This window comes from Bison bison, unplaced genomic scaffold (assembly GCF_000754665.1).
Source record: "Bison bison bison isolate TAMUID 2011002044 unplaced genomic scaffold, Bison_UMD1.0 scf7180017864035, whole genome shotgun sequence".
NCBI classification, from domain to species: domain Eukaryota; kingdom Metazoa; phylum Chordata; class Mammalia; order Artiodactyla; family Bovidae; genus Bison; species Bison bison.
Genome location: NW_011494607.1, coordinates 16,340,384 through 16,357,307, shown reverse-complemented (window position 1 = coordinate 16,357,307; position 16,924 = coordinate 16,340,384). Strand labels below are relative to the sequence as shown.

At 39.7% G+C, this 16,924-nt stretch overlaps 1 protein-coding gene across 1 annotated transcript in view; it reads left to right on the top strand.

Annotated features, from left to right (window-relative positions):
- The window catches only part of GPR63 (G protein-coupled receptor 63), a 68,076-nt gene extending 53,923 nt beyond the window's left edge, over window positions 1–14,153 (top strand). The window contains exon 2 of the mRNA XM_010834729.1: window positions 8,693–14,153. Coding sequence (XP_010833031.1) covers window positions 8,836–10,095 — 1,260 coding nt within the window. The 5' untranslated portion in view covers window positions 8,693–8,835 and the 3' untranslated portion in view covers window positions 10,096–14,153. The remainder of the gene's footprint in view (window positions 1–8,692) is intronic.
- Window positions 14,154–16,924: the final 2,771 nt, after the last annotated feature.

Below are 16,924 nucleotides of genomic sequence, written 5' to 3'. Positions count from 1 at the left end.
AGCCAAACTGCTCAGGTATTCTTTGCTAGCACATATAAAGAAAAAAACTAATATGTTTTTGCCCATCAACAGCTATGTACCAGATGCCAGTGAATGTGCTGATTTACTCCAGCAGAGAAGTCACATTTGGTATAGTATCTGCACTCTCCAAGATCCGTCTGCTTTTCTTAAAGGCCAAATCGGCAAGCTGAATATGTCTGTGTTAGGAATGACGGTGGTGACCTTCATCCTTTCAGTCCCTGATAGTGACCCTAATCTACAGTCTCTTGGTTGCAGCATGTGGGATCTAGTTCTCTGACCAGGGATTGAACCCAGTCCCTCAGCATTGGGAGGGGGGAGTCTCAGCCACTGGACCACCAGGGAAGTCCCCTGTTTTCCTCTTATTCAAGAGGTTCTAGATCTGTGTATTAGTTCAAGTTTGGGAATTGATTGAGGGGTGGCATTTTTCTATTTTATAGTTTTGCTCCTTATATAGAAAAAGTAGGACTTGGTAGGTTTGTAACTATTTCTCTCTTAGAAATACCATGATCAAGCACCAATGATCTCTGCAAGTTAGACTATTCCGATTTCAGCCTTTGCTTGATGCCCATGTTGGTAAGCATGCTATCTCATCTTTTGTTGAGTACTGTCACTGAGCCCCTGCCACTCTGGGATACTATGATCCCCATTCAGTTTAGGAACCCATTTCTTGGGTGGCACCATTGCCTGTTGTCATTCCTGGTCTGCAGAGAATAGCGGCTATAGAGATCTTCAAGTATGCTGGTGATCCTTTGAACCAGTGTATCTCAGCGTTGGTGAAGGCAGTGCCCTCTGGATCCTACCAAGTGATATAGTTATAGGCAGGTGAGCAGGTCTTACATGATAAATCCAGGTCAGCATTCCTATCTGCTGAAGTCTTTGCATAGCTCCCTGTTTACCAAGGAGGTAGTGTCATCTCATTTTTATGTAGTGTAGGTTAACTTCAGAACCAGGCGTCCATCAACCAAGTGAACAAACTGTTAGAGCCATTTTCAGCTGTTTGACATAGCACAGAAAATCCAGAATCTCAGTTTAGTGTGCCCATATTAAAATTTTTGATCTATTCTAACATTATATTCCTTCCAACCTGATTTAATACCCTCTGCATCTATTTTCATACCTATTCCCTGGTTTCTGTCTATATAAATTGGAATTATCTTGCATATCTTTTGATATAAATTTTCTTTCTTTCTCGTTCACAGTTCACACTACACACTGGATTCTGCTGGGACTTGATTCTGGTTGTAGGTCTAGAAGCAAGAGAGATAGTTGGGGCAGGGTCCTAAGGAAGGCCAAAGTCCCTGGCAAGATGCCATTGTAGGTAAGGCTCTTACTGATTCTTCAGGCAAGGAGAGACCAACCTCATCAAGCAAGGAGGAAAAGCTGTTGCTATTGGCAGATAAAACTGCAGCACATGGTCCTCAGCCTCAGCTTCATAAAAATCCCCTTGGACAGCAAGGAGATCAAACCAGTCAATCCTAAAGTGAATCAGTCCTGAATATTCATTGAAAGGACTGATGCTGAAACTGAAGCTCCAATACTTTTGCCCCTAATGTGAAGAACTAACTCACTGGAAAAGACCCTGATGCTGGGAAAGATTGAAGGCAGGGGCAGAATGGGATGACAGAGGATGAGATGAGATGGATGGCATCACCGACTCAATGGGCATGAGTTTGAGCAAGCTCTGGGAGTTGGTGATGGACAGGGAAGCCTGGCATGCTGCAGTCAATGGGGTCGCAAAGAGTTGGACATGACTGAGTGACTGAACTGAACTGAGTCTTATCCCAGCTTTCAGGCCCCTCTGCTTCCCAGCCAGAATCCTAACTTTAACTGAAGAGACTCTATAAGTTTGGGAATTCAATTTGCATTGCAATATTGCCACCCATAGGATTAGACTTCTAGTTTTAGAAATCCCATCTCTGGGGCAGTAGGAGATAAGTTTTCTTCACTGTGGTCACTGTGGTCTGGCTCTTCCTCTAATCCTTGAGATTGGAATTTAACGTTCTCAATTGAATTTTTTCTTTCCTCTGGAAATTCAAATTCCAGGCCCCACCCTGGACTACAGACTTAGAAACTTGGGGTTTGGGGCCCCCGTTTTAATAGGCTTTTCAGGTGATTCTTATGCATGCTCAACTTTGAGAACCGCTAATGTGGAACAACACCTTCAAAATTCTCAGAGAAAATTATTTTCAACTGAGAATTCTAAGCCAAGACAGTTAATGTGGATAAAAATAAAGACAGACACATATAAGGACTCAAAATTTATGTCCCTTGTGTTCTTTATTCAAAAACAATTGGTTCATGGAAACAAGGAAGTCAACAAAGGAAGCAATGAAGTGGAAGAGAAAGGACCTAAGAAATATGGAAGCCAAGAGCCCAAGGCAAAAAGGAGGATTCCAAGATGATAGTAAAGAGATGCTTCCTGCTGGCTTCTGTGCAACTGACCCAGTGTCACTCCAGGGAGGCACATAAAGCCGAATGAATAACTTCAAGATAAAATATGTAGCTGATATATCTAACCTTCCGAAATGTGATACTTCTAGATGTAAAATCTGTCTGGTAGAGCAGATTAAACAAACAGGTATTTAAAAAAAATAAAATTAGAAGTATATAAATTATTAATTCTATAAAATGCAAAATTTATACAGGAAAGAAAAATTTTTTTGGCTTATCAGTAAATATACTATTTGTGCAAATATATTAATAGATGCACTAACTTCTGCTGTTCTTTGGAATTTTCAAATAAATATTTTGGTAGTATGAAGAGATAAGAAGTAAATTGGGAGGTGCTATGGCAGCTAAACCTTTACTATCCTAATAGGAAATCAGGAGTTCATATATAATATTGATTAAAGTATCAATTTCTTCATGTTATTTAGGTACATAAGTACTTTTGAAAAAAAACTTTAAAATAGTTAAAAATGGCTACCTCTAAAACCAGATGTGGAATGTGAAAGGTAGTATAAGATTTGACTGTCATTTTAAAACTCAATTTGATGATTTTTTAAATGAAATTATGTGCATATAACATAAATAATAAAAAGAGAAAAGAAGAAATTCTCTGATTTGATAAAATATAATGCAAATAAGGGCTTCCCTGGTGGCTCCGCAGTAAAAACTTCTCCTGCAGTGCAGGAGATATGGGTTCCATCCCTGGGTTGGGAAGATTCCCTGGAGGAAGGCATGGCAACCCACTCCAGTATTCTTGCCTGGAGAATCCCATGGATAGAGGAGCCTGGAGGGCTACAGTCCTTAGGGTCACAAAGAGTTGGACACGACTGAAGCAACTAAGCATGCATGCACGCAGTGCAGATTAATTTACCATGTATGTATTGAGCTGTGTGCAAAGCATAGTAGTCATAGGAGACAATGAGATTTAGAAAATCAATCTGCCTTCTAAGGAGAATATACTCTTTTCAATGAAACAAATATCTAAAGCACTGAAATAGCAGTTTAAGACTGAAGGATGAAGACTGCAAGAATTCTGTGGCCTTCACTGCCCATTCCAGCCCCTGTAAGTCGCTTCAGTCGTGTTCAACTCTGTGTGACCCCATAGAGGCAGCCCACCAGGCTCCCCCGTCCCTGGGATTCTCCAGGCAAGAACACTGGTGTGGGTTGCCATTTCCTTCTCCAATGCGTGAAAAGTGAAAGTGAAGTCGTTTAGTCGTGTCCGACTTTAGCGACCCCATGGACTGCAGCCCACCAGGCTCCTCCATCCATGGGATTTTCCAGGCAAGAGTACTGGAGTGGGGTGCCATTGCCTTCTCCGTTCCAGCCCCTGAAGCCCCATTAATTGTGACATCTTGGCATTCTCCAAACATGAAACACTTAACAGTATCACTAACCTGATTGCCCCTGCGTTGTTTCTGTAGATACTTGAGACAAGAGAAAGAATCATAAATTCAATAATTTCTGCCATATCTGAGGTTTACACGTGGGGTGTGTATATGTATGTATGTGTGTATGAATATATATATAAACGTGCACCTTCACATATAATTTTAATTTTTTCTTGGAATATGTAATAAGAGTACCCAACAAATGGCAAATAAAGACTAGTTCAGATTAAACATTAGGACTGCTAAGCAAGTATTACCAACCTAAGCTAATTTTCTACTGTTCTTATGTTGCTACTGTCCCATTTCCTCTGGAAATGCAAATTTTAAGTATAAAACTTTGATTTAGTCTACTGTGAAATTCAAAGAAACTGCAGGTCACAATGTACTTGATAAGAATTTCTAAGAGGAAAGAATCTTTTGACATAGTTACAATGAGTATTCAGAAGTCCTAATTTTTCAGCCAGGAGTACAATGAATGAAGAGCATATAGATACCAGGGCAAAAGCGTTATTAAGTTCATGTATGTTAAGCTCTCTGACATTAGAAATTTCAGATCTTCCTCAGTGTTTACCTTAACATTGCTTTTATGTAAGCCTTTCATAGACTCTTTATATATTTGGGAAATTCAACTTTTATATTTAATGGGTACTGAAAAGCTGATTGGAAGCTCTGTGTGCATGGGTTGGGCTTGACAGTAAATGGGCTTCAGTATACAAGGTAACTGGGCACCAAGCTGGCATTTTTCTTGAGGCTCCATGAAAGGTTAGTATCTAGAGTATTTTTTTTTCCTCTGGGAGTTTTTAATTACTGGAAAAGATGAGTGCTTCAGTCCTGCCTGGTAATGTATGCCTGGCTGCTGGCCTCTGGCAACAGGGTGGAGAAGGGGGCTAGGATCTCATGCTGAATGTGTAGACACCCATCCAGTCCTGCTGTGATCAGCCGTGCACTGATTCGCTAAAGTTTTGTGCTTATTGGCTTCAGTTGTGCCAGCGACTTGGGCTGCTGGCATGGGGGTATCTTCTTTCATATGTTTGCTGGAGATGAGCCACAAACCTAGAGTGGGGTTCCAATAGCTCTGTATATAGATTTTTCAGTCAATTTCCCAGTTTTCTGCCCCACCCAAACTTAAAGTACTTCCTGGTATCTCCTCACCTACGGCTTCTCTGGGGATCTACAGGGTTTTTCAGCTTCTAAGCATATTTCTTAGGAAGTATTGAAGATAAAAGGTTCTTTGCTCTGCTCTGTTCAGTTACCACACCACCATCTGCCTTTGCCTTAAAACATTTACAAAAACTCTTATCCATTGATGCATCTTTCATATCCCTATACTGTCATTTCAGTGTAATTTTGAGAAGCAGGGTCTATGGTTCGTTTGTCTAGTTTAAGCAGAAATTCAGGAATCATTTGTTCATCAGTGTTTCTCCAGTGCCTCGCTCATTTTTATTGTTCAGTCACTCAGTCATGTCCTACTGTTTGCAATGCCGTGGACTGCAGCATGACAGGCTTCCCTGTCTTTTCACCGTCTCCTGGAGCTTGCTCAAACTCATGTTCGTTGAGTCAGTGAGGCCATCCAACCATCTCTTCCACTCTTGTCCCCTTCTCCTCCTGCCTTCAATCTTTCCCAGCATCAGGATCTTTTCTGATCAGGACATCTGCATATATTCCTTTATGCTTGACTGGTTTGATCTCCTTGCTGTCCAAGGGACACTCAAGAGTCTTCTCCAACACCACAATTCAGAAGCATCAATTCTTCAGTGTTCAGCCTCCTTTTTGATCCAACTGTCACATCCATACATGACTACTGGAAAAATCATAGCTTTGACTAGATGGACCTTGGTCGGCAAAGTAGTGCCTCTGCTTTTTAATACACTGTCTAGGTTTGTCATAGCTTTTCTTCCAAGGAGCAAGCGTCTTTTCATTTTGTGGCTGCAGTCACTGTTTGCAGTGATTTTGGAGCCCAAGAAAATAAAGTCTGTCACTGTTTCCATTGTTTCCCCATCTACTTCCCATGAAGTGATGGGACCAGATGCTTTGATCTTTGTTTTTTTAATGCTGAGTTTGAAGCCAGATTTCTCACTCTCTTTTACCTTCATCAAGAGGCTCTTTAGTTCCTTTTCGCTTTCTGCCATAAGTGTGGTGTTATATGCATATCTGAGGTTATTGATATTTCTCCTGCCAATCTTGATTCCAGCTTGTGCTTCTTCCAGCCCAGCATTTTGCATGACATACTCTGCATGGAAGTTAAATAAGCTAGGGTGACAACATAGAGCCTTGATGTACTCCTTTCCCAATTTGGAACCAGTCCGTTGTTCCATGTCCGGTTCTTACTGTTGCTTTTTGACCTGCAAACAGGTGTCTCAGGAGGCAGGCAGGCTCATAGTAGGCTCTGAAATAAATATTTGATGGATGAATAATTGAGTGAATTGAGTTAGAAGTTTTTAAAACAGCAGTAAAATATTGTGACTGTATATGCACATAGAACAACCTAAAAGGCATCTTTTACAATAAATTTTTGTTTTGGCTCTGTTTGGTTTTGGTTTTGTTCTCAGCGTGGTCAAGAAAATAAGAGTTTTAGAAAGCTAAGTGTGTACTCCTTCCGGATGGATATATTTGCTTTTTTAGTCAAGCAGTTACAGCTGTTACTTTAGGCTTAAAGATACACATTTGCCTAAGATATACATTTATGATTTTTCTCTAGAGATAGAATCATATTGAGGCTGAGGTATGCAGTCAGCACAGTCTTTATGCTTATTTGTATGTATATTTGTGAAGTTATAAAGAGACTTGGGCTGATTATATAGTTATAAAGAGACTTTCCCCACGGTCCTTTGTGGTTAATAAAGTTTGAGAGTCACTGGCTTAGTGGGGCATCTTATCCAGGTATGTTTTCCTTAGAAAATATACCTGTTTGTAGAGACAAAGAAATTAAGCTATAACAGTGAAGTGAAGTGTTAGTCACTCAGTTGTATCGGACTCTTTGTGACTCCATGGGCTGTGGCCTGCCAGGCTTCTCTGCCCCGGGGATTCTTCAGGCAAGAATATTGGAGTGGGTTGCCGTTCCCTTGTCCAGGGGGTCTTTCCAACCCAGGAATTGAACCCAAGTCTCCTGCAGTGTAGGTGGGTTCTCTATCATCCGAGCTGGTATGAGTGAAGCCCATAACATTGAAAGTATATAGTAAAATTAATATTTTGAACAAATAGGTGAATATTCTTATTCATATGGTTAGCCCTGGACAGCAAATTGGGGATTATGGAGAGATAGGAATATGTTAGAGAGCCCATGATTTGGTTAAAGTGCTGGATCTTGGGTCTCACAAATGAAATGCTTCTACCCTCTATACTACAAGACATGAATAAATGGACTTCTGGCACTTACTCCTAAAATCATTCAGTAATTGTAAGTTCAAATAATGAAAATTATGGCATCATCTTAAACAATTAATATGGGGCTTCCCAGGTGGTGCTAGTGGAAAAGAACCTGCCTGGCAATTCAGGAGACACAAGAGACACAGGTTTGACCCTGGGTCGGGAAGATCCTCTGGAGAAGGCATGACAACCCACTCCAGTATTCTTGCCTGGAGAATCCCATGGACAGAGAAGCCTGGGAGGCCACAGTCCATTGAGTTGCAAAGAATCAGACACGGCTAAAGTGACTTAGCACACACACATGCATGCAAACTACTGTGTAATTCGCCCATCCCCAACTTTGGATTTGTTAAAGGAATCTACACAGACATCCAGTGAGAGTTCTTTATAATTAGAAAGGTTTAAGTTACCTCTCCAGTAAGGAAGGAAAAACCTACATCACAAAAGTAGGTTAGGAAGATAATAGATTAAGAAAGTTGTTTACAGAAAACTCACAGGTTACAGGAATTGTTAAGAAGTTGGGGGTAAGGAGAAGAGAAAGGTGACAAGAAGCTTTTTGGAGCAAGAAAGTGAAATATCTTTGTAAGTTTTCTAGAGTGCATTCTTCTTCACATCTGAATATTTTCCCAGTCATCTTCTTTAGAATCCTTTATTTCTTGGTTGACATTTTAATCAAGTTGCTGGCATTACAGTAAGGTTGATCTTAGGTAAAAGAAATTGAGAAGATAGAAGTATTTGTTTCAGAAAATAAAGGATGGAAATGGGTGGGCATGGGAAAGAAGAGAGAATATGAGGATCAAAGAGAGCTTTGGAAAAAGAAAGGAAGTCTTCAAAATATGACCAAGACATTTTACAGATAATTTTTCTTCTTTTCTTGAAGAACTTCTTCAGTAGAGTGGTAGGATTCTGGGAAAAAACACAAATAAAATAGCCAGAAAACTGCTTCAGACCCTCATTGAAAATAAGGGTAGTGTCTACTTGTGAAGCTGTGAAAGCAAAAGTGTTTGATTATCATGTATTAAATAGGAAACTGATTTCAGGGTTCTTTGTCAGCTAGCTTCAGGCTAGTTTAAGAATGGAATATAAACCTGTACCAAAGAGCTATCAAGAAAACTGTTAATACTCTCAGGACAAACAGATAATAAAATCTGTATTAATAGTAACTGTGAAAAGGCTATGCTGATCCTGGAAATTTGAAAGAAAAATTAACTGTAAGGTAATACTTCTGGCGTTTGAGGCAGTAATACATTTTTATTTTCACTTTCACTTTATATATGGAAGTCATGAAGTTTCCATTATAGTTGACTAAAAACAGAACAATACTTTAGTGATGACTAGTCTAGAAACTTAAATATTTTTAAAGAGTTAAAAAAAGTAAAATAGGTCCTTCAGGATGAAGAATAAGGAGTTAAATGATATGTACAAAACTCACTCCCATTTATTTTTTTGTGTTTTGGACTTGTTTTCAGGCAAAAGGACTCCTGTGGAGGATGGACATCTTTCTCCCGTTTCCAGAATATGTTTCCAAGCTCATCAGTGAAACCTGATCCTGCTGCTCTGTGTTAAAATGCTTGAAGAACACTCACATCTCTGACAACTCCAGCTTGAAACCATGGTCGTCTCCGCAGTGTTGATGGCATCCCATACTGGGGCATCCAACACAACGTTTGTAGTTTATGAAAACACCTACATGAATATTACAGTCCCTCCACCATTCCAGCACCCTGGCGTTGGTCCACTGCTTAGATACAGTGTTGAAAGCCTGGCTCCCACTGGGATGAGTTCCTTAACAGTGAATAGTACAGCTGTGTCCCCAATACCAGCAGCTTCCAAGAGCCTCAACCTGCCTCTCCAGATCATCCTTTCTGCTCTAATGATGTTTATTCTGTGTGTGTCTTTTCTTGGCAACTTGGTTGTTTGCCTCATGGTTTACCAAAAAGCTGCCATGCGCTCCGCCATTAACATCCTCCTGGCCAGCCTGGCCTTTGCAGACATGTTGCTTGCAGTGCTGAACATGCCTTTGGCCTTGGTCACTATTCTTACCACCAGATGGATTTTCGGGAAATTTTTCTGTAGGGTATCTGCTATGTTTTTCTGGTTGTTTGTCATAGAGGGAGTAGCCATCCTGCTCATCATTAGCATTGATAGGTTTCTTATTATAGTCCAGAGGCAGGATAAGCTAAATCCATACAGGGCTAAGGTTCTCATTGCAGTTTCTTGGGCAACTTCTTTTTGTGTAGCTTTTCCTTTGGCAGTAGGGAACCCTGACCTGCAGATACCTTCCCGAGCCCCCCAGTGCGTGTTTGGGTACACAACCGATCCGGGTTACCAGGCTTATGTGATTTTGATTTCTCTCATTTCTTTCTTCCTGCCCTTCCTGGTGATCCTGTATTCCTTTATGGGCATCCTCAATACTCTTCGGCACAATGCCTTGAGGATCCACAGCTACCCTGAAGGTATATGCCTCAGCCAGGCCAGCAAACTGGGTCTCATGAGTCTCCAGAGACCCTTCCAGATGAGCATTGACATGGGCTTTAAAACGCGTGCCTTCACAACCATTTTGATTCTCTTCGCTGTCTTCATCGTCTGCTGGGCCCCATTCACCACTTACAGCCTTGTGGCAACGTTCAGCAAGCACTTTTACTATCAGCACAACTTTTTTGAGATCAGCACCTGGCTACTCTGGCTCTGCTACCTCAAGTCTGCGTTGAACCCACTGATTTACTACTGGAGGATTAAGAAATTCCACGATGCCTGCTTGGACATGATGCCTAAGTCCTTCAAGATTTTGCCGCGGCTCCCTGGTCACACACGGCGACGGATACGCCCCAGTGCTGTCTATGTGTGTGGGGAACATCGGACGGTGGTGTGAATATTGGAACTGCCTGACATTTTGGGTGATGGCTGTTCTTTATCTGACTTTGAATTTTCTTTCTCATGGCTTCTCCACTTAAACTTTGTTGTTTTATTCATAGGGTATGTATATATGTGTATGTGTGCAATGTAAAGAAAGGATGGTGATTAGTTATAAGTCTGTTACCAGGGATACACAATAGGGAAGTGATCCCAAGTGTTACCTCCAGGGTTCAAGAGAAATCCTTGATTTAGGGTGGGGAGATGGTTTTCTGTAACTTCAGTTGATTTTGTTTCTGTAGCAGAAATCAGGATTGTGCTTTATTGAGCCTGAAGTTACATTGAATTTTAGGTATATTGTATGCTGCTAAGATATGCTTAGTTGAGTTTATCAAATTTTTTTTTTTCCTGGAAGACACTGCTGCTTTTTGCCATCACGTTGGAGCCAAAAACCACATACATCTCAGTAGATAGTTAGTTTTATTTAAGAAAAATAACCCAAGGGGGTGAGTGACATTTTAAAGGTCATTAATATTTACTTTGGTGCACTTTAAGAAACAATGTACAGACTAATTCAGTCATGTTTTTCAGAATTGCTTTTATACATGACATGTTGTGCTTTAGGAAACATTGCATTATTTCTAGCAAGATAGTTAAAAAAATGTTTTATCTGCATGTACAGTTTTAAAGGAGAGAACATAAAAATAGAGAACTTTTTCTAAGCACAATAGTGAATCTTTAGAGAAATAGGGGAGTTGAGAAGATGGAGCACCCTCGAAAATGTAAATGAAATGCAGAGAGGCTGTGGCTGGTGGGGGCTGTGCTGATTCCTTTTACTCACCGATTCTCTGAGTTCAGTAGGGAAAAGGGTCACCATTTAATTAGACGTCTACCAGGAGCCAGGCGCTGTGCATCATTTTATCCTCACAGTGTGCTGTGAGGGAGGTTATTATTTCTTCCTTTTGCAGACGAAGAAGGCAAGTCTCAAAGAGACTTAAACCTTGCCCAAGGTTAGTGGTAGAGCTGGGGTCAGAAAATCCATCTGAGTCCTGAGACTGCTGTTCTGCTATACCACACAGACACCTCCTTCAGGTTTGGAAGTTCCATGACCAACAGGGAAACTATGTGTATTCTTTCTTTTTTTTTTTAGACTGAAACCTTCTTTAAAAAAAAAAAAAAGCTTCATTTTTTTTCTTTTAATTACCAAAAGGAATTACATTACAGAAAGTCTGGAAAATAGAAAGGAAAAAAATAAAATCATTCATAACCTCCTTTATAAAGTGGAATTTAAAAATCTTAGATAAGGGTATAAGGAAATAAGGCAGATTTTTGATTTGCAAAACAAGTGACCATTATCGAGCAGTTAAATACAACTGTCTATAGGTCTTTGCCCTGTAGGTTTGGATGTTTCCAGTTGTCCAGCTGTATTTCTCAGTGTTCTGGACAGAATGCCGTGGTTGCCCCAGTGCTCGCCCAGAACAGAGCTGGCTGTTGAAGAATGTGAATACTTAGAGGTGGACAGAAACCCTGGTCTGAGCCTTGAGCAAGTTTTCATTGGGGCAGGTCTAGGGTTTCAAATTCTTCTTCTCTTGCTGATAATCTGCCCTACGTGTATCTGGGGCCTTCGGTGCCCTCTCTCTCCAATTCCAGGAACTAGACAGCCCCCAGAGATGGGGCTTCAGACTAAGGCTGTAAGTGCTGAAAGTGTAGCCTGCTGGCTACATCATGGACTTTATAAATAGTCAAGTTAACCATGAACTTCTTGTGGATTTATAGCATGTTTTCAGAATTGTCATGCTTTGTCACCAGTGGGAAGTGAGCCTCTGTTTCTTTAGCTGTACAACCAGAGAGTTGGACTAGATGAATCTTCAAGATCTTTTCCAATTGTAATGTGAGAGTAGAGATTTTTTGAAGAGCTCAGCTGACATCAGCATCACTCTTTGGTCTCCAGTATTATTTTCTTACATTTTACTTCTTTAGATGTTTCTTAAAATTGAATGTCTGAAGAGCATGTGGCACGATGGCAGGAGTTAGGTGTTTGGGAGGTGGATGTCATCATGAAAGACCCAAGAAACACTGTTCTTGAGGCAGTGATCTTGTTATTGGGACTCATTTTCCAGTTAACTTGTCCTTGGGGACTCAAGCATGTTATTCAACATGTTTTGAGATCATCTTCTGATGAGACTCACCTACCTCTTTGGTTTCTTGTTTATATTATTCACAGGTAAAATTGCTTTTATTCATTGGGATCTTATAGAGCATAAACACTGTAGTAGATATTAGTAGCACGTTGAAGTGTATCATGGTTTCCATTTTCAATATAAGCTAGATTTCAGGCAGATATTAATAAGTCTATTTGAAATTAGACTTTATCTGAGGAAAGTCAGTGTGATCTGTATTCATCTTACATGTTGGTAGTAGATCTTGAGACACCTTTCATCGCTGGAGTTGAGACAGCTGTTTCCTTTGTCCTGTTTTTATGAGCAATCCTCAGGTAACTTCAGTTCTGCTGGTAGGCAGTGCAGCGTTGGGAAGAGCTCACTGCTAAGAGGCTCAGCGTTTGTGAAAGATGACCAAGAGGGTCCTTTGTGAGAATTCAGCACCCACACCAAACAGCAGTTCTCTTTCTACTGGATTGTCTTGATTGATCAGATGACAGTTTACAAACCATTTTGAACATTTTTATCACATATGTTTTGATGAATTTTGGAGAATTTAGGTGTAGTATCATATGTTGCCTATTCTGTATTTTCTTGATGGAAAAAAAATGCCACTATGAGTTATCACCACTGGCTGACATCATCAGAAATGTTTTTCTTTTTCCTTCAGGCTAATAAGTAAGAAGCAGGAAAGAGATAATGAAGTGTTTGTGGTCAAAAGAAAGAGTCAAAAGAAATCCTTAATAATCTGAAATAGTGATATTCAAACTTTCAAATATTCATTTGCATTTAAATCTTCCCAGGGGAGCTTGTTAACAATAAATACAGGTCACCAGGGCCCCAGAGGGGCACTGGGCCCACCAAGGCCCACTTTTATTTGTTGAGTATGTGGTCTGATTCTGGTTCAGATGGTCTGTGGGGCATACTTCAAGAAACACTCCTGTGGGAAATATATCCACTTAAAAATTGTCTGTTTTTTCCAAAAAATGTTTGATTTGTGTTGGAAGCCCTTATCTCCCAGTGCATGGATAATCCACATTTAGAGGAAAATCTGTATATCATTGGCCTAATTTGCTGCCACGTGTGTTAGTGTTGGATCGCTCCAGTGTCAGCTTTATCATCTTTCAACCGGCAAAGTTCTGATAAAACATATAGTTTCAAAGTAGAGTGAAAAGATGACTTCACAATTGAAAGTGATGCCTTTTGGAATCTGATTCCTCTCATATTTTCTTTTCTAGATGAGAGGTATCTTTATTGTATGTAACCTCCTGAAGAGTAAGGGGAATGCAAAGATTCATCCAATTCCTATTGCTCTTTACGCCAGTTGTGTTCAATGGAAGCATGGAAAAAATAAAACAACCATTTAAATCTATGTATTTCAATTGCTGACAAGGATACTTAACTTAATATTTGCTTTTGTTTACATGAAAATATTTATGTATATATCACAGGAAAAATGTTCACTTGCTTGCTATTTTATACTTCCATGATTTTTAATGTTTAAAGGACTGTTTAATTCAGATTTTCACAACCATAGTCTTCATTGAAAACTCAGTTTTTATAATAATAAATGAAAATGTCAAAGCACATGTTTGTTATTACAAGTAAATGGTAATACAGTTCTTAGATATTAATTGGTACTAGTCCTTTGTAATTAAAATTAATTTATTTTACAATGGTACCTAACCTATATGAAAAAATCACTTTGAATTTTGGGTTGTAATATTCAAAATCAAAATGTACGATTATTTGTGCATATTCTTATTACAGCCAGGAAAAGAGCTACCAGTAAGAAAATGAATAAATGTCTAACATTTCTAAAAGTGGAGTATTTTTAAAGGACTACTCCATTTATCTTAGAAAAAAAATTGTCATGAATAATACTTTCTGTTCAATTAAAATCTGAGTTTAGTTTCAATCCTACTTCCTCTGGGTTTTTATTTTCAAATTAGTTCTCAAAGCCTTTATGTGTGTAACTGTATTCTGGTTTTAGAAGTTCTCAGAGCAATTAAGGATGAAATGAAACTTGGCAAAAGACTAGTATTAAGAGACAGTTTTAAGACATTCTGTCTAGGAGAGTTATAAAAATTTTCCTGCTAAGTCATTTGAAATCGGATTGTCACTGGCAAATCAGTGACAATATTTGCTTCTGTTTTGATGGAATGACTTCATACTGTACTTTTCTAAAATCTAAGGCCTTTCTAAAACCTACTTTTAAATCTTTAGAAAATATCATTCATTTTTAGATGAGTTTCAATTTTTGCCAACTAGACACGAGGGTTTTATTTTCCTTTTCACTTATATGCAAAAGATAAATATATTTATTTTTAAGTTACAATAAAAGGTTGATTTACAAAGGAAGGTTGTCATTAAATCTACATCTAATAGTTTCTTTTGAAATGGAAAGGTAAGATATAGCAAAATGGAAAATGTTGAATTAAAAGCATGTTCACATCTACTGTGAAAATAATTAGCTGCACTCAACTCATAATAAAGAGAACCTTTAGGAGAAGTGTCTACCTTCTATGTCAAGGTGCAGTCAGTTAGATTTAATGCAAAAAGAAAAAAATAAATATTTCACGGGTGTATCAGTCAGGATTTAACCCAGGGAAGCAGAACTAGTAAAACGTATTTATTATGAGATCTATTGCAAGAGTTGGCTTACATGGTTGTGGGGCTGGCTGTGCAGATTTGAAGGCCAGAGGGCGGGCTGTCCTGTAGGACAGGCTGGAAATCACAGGCACAAGCTGAAGTTGCTGTCAGTTTCTGCTGAGGCAGAATTTCTTCCTTCTCAGAACAGCCTCCCTTCTGCTTTCAGCCTTTCAACTGCTTAAGTCAGACCTATCCAGATTGTTTAGGAAAATCTCTCAGTTAATGTGGACTGATTGTAGATTTTAACCACATCTACAAAACATCTTCACAGCACCACTTAGATAGTGTTTGATGGAAAAACTAGGGACTGTAGCCTGGGCAGAGTTCAGTTCAGTTCAGTCATTCAGGCATGTCCGACTGTTTGTGACCGCATGGACTGCAGCATGCTAGGCATCCCTGTCCATCACCAACTCCCAGAGTTTACTCAAACTCATGTCCATTGAGTTGGCGATGCCATACAACCATCTCATCCTCTATTGTCCCCTTCTCCTCCCACCTTCAATCTTTCCAGCATCAGGATCTTCTCAAATGAGTCAGTTCTTCACATCAGGTGGCCAAAGTATTGGAGCTTCAGCTTCAGCATCTGTCCTTCCAATGAATATTCTGGACTGATTTCCTTTAGGATGGACTGGTTGGATCTCCTTGCAGTCCAAGGGACTCTCAAGAGTCTTCTCCAACACCACAGTTCAAAAGCATCAATTCTTTGGTGCTCAGCTTTCTTTATAGTTCAACTCTCACATCCATACATGACTACTGGAAAAACCATAGCTTTGACTAGACAGACCTTTGTTGGGAAAGTAATATCCCTGCTTTTTAATATGCTGTGTAAGTTGGTCATAACTTTTCTTCCAAGGAGCAAGTGCCTTTTAATTTCATGGCTACAATCACCATCTGCAGTGATTTTTGAGCCCTAAAAAATAAAGTCTCTCACTGTTTCCACTGTTTCCCCATCTATTTGCCATGAAGTGATGGGACCAGATGCCATGATCTTAGTTTTCTGAATGTTGAGCCTTAAGCCAACTTTTTCACTCTCCTCTTTCACTTTCATCAAGAGGCTCTTTAGTTCTGCTTCACTTTCTGCCATGAGGGTGGTGTCATCTGCATATCTGAGGTTATTGATATTTCTCCTGGCAATCTTGATTCTAGCTTGTGTTTCATCCAGCCCAGCATTTCTCATGAGGTACTCTGCATATAAGTGTATATATATGACCTACTTGACCTACTCCTTTCCCAATTTGGAACCAGTCTGCTGTTCCATGTCCAGTTCTAACTGTTGCTTTCTGATCTGCATACAGATTTCTCAGGTGGTCTGGTTTTCCCATCTCTTGAAGGATTTTCCACAGTTTGTTGTGATCTAAAAAGTCAAAGCCTTTGGCGTAATCAATAAAGCAGAAATAGATGTTTTTCTGGAACTCTCTTGTTTTTTCGATAATCCAGCGGATGTTGGCACTTTGATCTCTGATTCCCCTGGCTTTTCTAAATCCAACTTGAGCATGTGGTAGTTCATGGTTCACATACTGTTGAAGCCTTGCTTGGAGAATTTTGAGCATTAATTTGCTAGCATTTGAGATGAGTGCAATTGTGCAGTAGTTTGAGCATCCTTTGGCATTGCCTTTCTTTGGGATTGGAATGAAAACTGACCTTTTCCAGTCCTGTGGCCACTGCTGACTTTTCCAAATTTGCTGGCATATTGAGTGCAGCACTTTCACAGCATCATCTTTCAGGATTTGAAATAGCTCAACTGGAGTTCCATCACCTCCACTAGCTTTGTTCATAGTGATGCTTCCTAAGGCCCACCCACTTGACTTTACATTCCAGGATGTCTGGCTCTAGGTGAGTGATCACACCGTCGTGATTATCTGGGTTGTGAAGATCTTTTTTGCGTAGTTCTTCTGTGTATTGTTGTCACTTCTTAATATCTTCTGCTTCTGTTAGGTCCATACCATTTCTGTCGTTTATTGTGCCCATCTTTGCATGAAAAGTTCCCTTGGTATCTCTAATTTTCTTGAAGAGACCTCTAGTCTTTCCCATTCTGTT